This window comes from Otolemur garnettii, unplaced genomic scaffold, assembly GCF_000181295.1.
Source record: "Otolemur garnettii isolate 467f Iridium unplaced genomic scaffold, OtoGar3 scaffold00003, whole genome shotgun sequence".
NCBI classification, from domain to species: Eukaryota; Metazoa; Chordata; class Mammalia; order Primates; family Galagidae; genus Otolemur; species Otolemur garnettii.
Window position 1 is genome coordinate 46,789,328 of NW_003852398.1, and position 4,724 is coordinate 46,794,051.

At 42.1% G+C, this 4,724-nt stretch overlaps 1 protein-coding gene across 1 annotated transcript in view; it reads left to right on the top strand.

Moving 5' to 3' along the window:
- FBN2 (fibrillin 2) overlaps positions 1-4,724 on the top strand; it is a 247,395-nt gene that overhangs the window by 192,832 nt on the left and 49,839 nt on the right. The window contains exons 34-36 of the mRNA XM_012807203.1: positions 128-253; positions 2,021-2,143; positions 4,175-4,297. Coding sequence (XP_012662657.1) covers positions 128-253; positions 2,021-2,143; positions 4,175-4,297 — 372 coding nt within the window. The remainder of the gene's footprint in view (positions 1-127; positions 254-2,020; positions 2,144-4,174; positions 4,298-4,724) is intronic.

Below are 4,724 nucleotides of genomic sequence, written 5' to 3' on the forward strand. Positions count from 1 at the left end.
AAACCGTTTTATTAGAACTATAAAACTTGAAAAGAAAGAGTTATTTATTTGGGAAAAAGAATGTTCAAAGACAACTGATATTTGCAAATACCAACTGCTAACCAGATATTGAAACTAAATCTTCTAGATGTGAATGAGTGTGACCTAAACTCAAACATCTGCATGTTTGGGGAATGTGAGAACACAAAGGGATCCTTCATCTGCCACTGTCAGCTGGGCTACTCGGTGAAGAAGGGGACCACGGGATGCACAGGTGGGTTGCAAGCCGGTATCCTCTCCGCTTCAGTTGCTTTAGGTTTCTAAGGCCAGCCTTCCATATCTTCTGTTCTCTTGCCTCACTAGACCAGTTACCCACAGCCAGGCCGTGCCCTCGTGTATCATGGCTAGTTGACCCATAGTGTGTGTGACCCATTTGGCTGGTCACTGTGGCCGTGCACTGTCTGACCACCCACAGGCTGTGTGCCCTGACAGAGTGGGCAGGAGTGGAGTCTGGTGCCCAAGGCTCTGATGTGCTGCAAGTGGCTCGGAGCAGCACCAGCTTTCTGAGAATGACCACCGCCCAAATGGACGACGCCCATAAAGAGGCAGCACCAGAGGGCCTGGGCAGTGGGGAGAGCCCAGCTTCTGTCTGGCTTTCTCCTGAACTACTCTTCAGGTGGCTCAGAGCAGCACCGGCTTTCTGAGAATGACCACTGCCCAAATGGACAACACCCATAAAGAGGCAGCACCAGAGGGCCCAGGCAGCGGGGAGAGCCCGGCTTCTGTCTGGCTTTGCGTTTCTCCTGAACTACTAAAAGTTAATCTGCAGCTCTGTTCAGACTCTTCCCCTTCCGCTCCCCCACATTTCCCCCTCCTTCTTTGCTGTTCCCTCTCTGGTTGCTTTCATCTTCTCTATACCCAAATTGCCTCTCTCTTTTTTGTCTCTTTACTTTCTTTTTTTTTTTTTTTTTGCTCTTCCTGTCCACACTGTCAGCCTTTTGCATACACCTGGGCCTTAGAAAGTGCTAGGGTGAAGGTTTTGGACCAGATTATCAGTGCTCAGTTTAAAGCCCCTATATACTGTTTTGGTAAAAGCAACAGGTGGGTGGCTTAGGCTGCAACCAAGCCCTAAAGCTGAGCTTCCCACCCAGGGAGGGCAGGTAATGAAAGCAGGTGTGGCCCTCTGCATGCTCGCCACTAGCAAAGACAGAGTTAATACAAGGCAGTCGTGCAGGTGTGATTTCGGCAGGTGCAGTATGTAATCACTGGACTGAGTAGGGCAGATCACGCTGTACATTCTAGCAAGACTTGAGGAACCACATCTGTGTAGTTTGTGCATACATATATGTGTGTGAATACATGTGAGCGTGTCTACAATATGATGTATGTTCTATATATGTATACCTACACAAATCCACACCGGTAAAAGCATCTAGTCAATTTCCAGATAACATTTCCAGTGACTATTTTTCTACATTCTCAAATAAATAGAAGAAATAAAAAACATACACCTAAATGACAGTTTTGAGCTCTATCAGATATATTGATTTTTTAAATGACTAATGATTGTGTAATTTTAAAGAGATAATGGACTTTTTTAAACTTAGGTTTATTTTTATAATCATGAAAAATGTGTAGTAAATATTAATAGAAATATCATAGGCTTTTTTTGGAGTAAGATTTCTCTTGACATGTGTAAACCGAGGCCCTCCACGTGGAGTTTAGCTGGGCTCTGGTCAGGGAGTCAGACCCCTGGGGTGGGCAGAGGGTGACACATGCTCCTTCCAGGGTCCACAGCTGCTGCCTCTCATGCCTACCGGTAAGTGGCTAATAATTTCTTCTAGGGAAGGACTTGTATTATTTGACTCATGATCTCTCAAATCTTGTGGGAGCCTACAAAACTAAAAAATCAAAGTGGTGTTAACACTTCTCTGTATGGTTTCATATTTACTTTAAAATTGTACCTACATAGAAATATATTGGGAAGTAGAATTAATTAGCTTGCATTTCTGTTTTTTTCACATTAACAATGGTTTCTTAGACGTGGATGAGTGTGAAATTGGAGCTCACAACTGTGACATGCACGCTTCATGTCTGAATGTCCCAGGAAGCTTCAAATGTAGCTGCCGAGAAGGCTGGGTTGGAAATGGCATTAAATGTATTGGTGAGTTTGCAAATATAAATATCCTTTGCAAAGGCACGTAATTTTTAAAGGCTCTTCTTTGCACAATCATAGATAGGAATGTACTCTTCACCCTCATTTATTCTCTTTTTAATCAAAGGCTATCTTAGTGGTAATGTAATTTCTGTGTAAGAGTTTCCTTTGGCCTTAATATAAATCAAATTGCAGCAGTCTGCCTTGGCATCTGCCTCTTAACGTGTTGTTGTTCAGTAAAAAATATTTGATACGCAGTTGGTGATCCAAGCAGCTGTATGATGAAAAATGAGTCATTTGTTTTCCCAGTCTTTTCATAGGATAATCAGTTAGATTTAAAATCCAGTAAAATAAATGGAAAAAAAACCAAAAGCCTTTTTTCAGATCGCTTAAGTCTATAACAAATGGTCAATACAAATGTCTTCTTAAAAGATAGAATCCTTCTTACAGGAAAATCTAAATGTTTTGTTGGATTCTAAGAGGTTTGATTTAAAGAAAAGAGAACAGGAAGGCAGTTTCTCTAGGTTTGTAGTTCTTGAGCTGGAGTCTAACAGTAAGCTCTCTTTACAGCTGAGAGGCAAAGGCCTAGAGTTCACAGCGCTGATTCCCAGGCTCAACATTTTACATGCCTTAAAATAAAGAATCGTTTCCAATGATGAGAATTATCCAGGTCAATTTAAAGTAAAAAAAAAAGAAAGCTGAACATCCTATAATGGCTTCACTAAGCTTATTAGCTACCTAGTTGTGATCTAGCCATCTTTCTGTGGTTAATCTCACAACTTTTCAGCCATATCCTCATTCCTAATTTTCTAGTCTGATAAGGCTACTCTTTTTACCTATTATAGCCTCCATTTTTATGGTTCTTGTCCATCTTTCCCTTTGGTAACATCTCAAGGTGACCTGTCTCTCTTCTTCTTTGGCAGAGATTCCAGTGTCTGGAATCCCATGCTCCAACATGGCATCCGCGTCCCTCCTCCTCCTTCCATCTCTCTTCCCCTCCCACTCTGGACTCAGCCAGTGTCTCTCTCTCTCTCTCTCTCTGTCTCTCTCTGTCTCTCTCTTTCTCTCTCTTTCTCCCCCTACTGGACACTGCAAGAGCCCCCTCATGTTTGCTCACTGCCTCTCTAACCCTCTTACAATGGATTCTCCACAGAGCAGCAGGAGGAAACTGTTAAACCATAAATTTGATCTCATTGCAGTCATCATTCTAACCCATCAAACTGAGGTCAGAATCCAGCTTCCTCCAGCAGCCGCTGGTTCTATTGTCTCTTTGGCTTCCTTTCCCACCACCTGGGCTGGACGATGCTTTACCACTCTGCCCTCTTTTCATTTTTCTTTTCACCTCCAAGTCTTTTCTTCCTTGGTGTTTGTGCAGGTGCGTGCGCTCTTCCCTGTGCGAGGATTCCCCTTCCCCGCCTCTGCTCAGCGAGCTTCCTGCTCCTTATCTTTCAGAGCTGAAGTTAACTATAATTTACATCCTTGTTCCTGCGGTCCAAATGAGCTGCCTCTTTCGTTCTCTCATTGCACCTCTTATTTTCTTGCTGCATATGTCAGTATCTTATTTTTTTCTGTGTTTAACATCTGTCTTTTCCACTGGACTTTGGGCTCCATCAGATCAAGAATCACCTCTCTATTTCCTCATCTGTAAAATAAGCTTGAAAACTCTGTGCTGATTTTCCTGCTGTGAAATTCAGTATTATCTTCAGTTTGATCGTTTTTAAGGAACCGGCAGTAGAATCTTCCACCCTCAGTAGAAGTCAGAAGAAAAGAAATCTAATACTGGTTTTCTTGTGACCATTAAGATTCTGGTCAATTATGTATCTCACCGAGAGCTTGAATTCATAATTTTGGCCCATGTTGGCCATGTTGGTGGCGTGAGTGTTGGATTATAGGTCTGAGATCTAAGGGGAGCTGTAACCCTACAAACTGAAACACATACCATTTGGCTAGTTTATATTTAAATTAAGATGCGTGAAAATCTTTCTAGGTGTTTAAATATTTAATTTCTGACCTTTATTGCTGTGTTCTCTTGGCATGCAGATCTGGACGAATGTTCTAACGGAACCCACCAGTGTAGCATAAACGCTCAGTGTGTGAACACCCCAGGCTCATACCGGTGTGCCTGCTCTGAGGGTTTCACCGGAGATGGCTTTACTTGCTCAGGTGGGTGACAGTCCCGAGCGGTGCCCTGACATGACTGTCATGGAACACTTCGTGTGCTTTCCTTATGTGAAGAAAACTATAGTTAAAGGAGGCTAATGTAAATGCCCATGTTTTTACCCGTGGCTTAAAGTTGAATGTATATTTTTCTCTTACAGTAAGCATAAAAACTTGAACTACCTTTCAAATATATTGGTGGAAGTTTTAAAATGATAATATTTATTACTAGAATGTTCTGTTAATGGCTGTCATTTCCTTTGATTCATTTATAATATAGTTTGAAAATGCAGCCTTTGCCTGGATCAGCCCCCCAGAGTTACAGGTTACCTGTACAGCATAGTACTTGTGTAAACTAAATTACATAACTTACCTGGCCTCAGTTTCCTCATTTTTTAAATGGTCATAGTGATAATACCATTTTTTCCTTTTT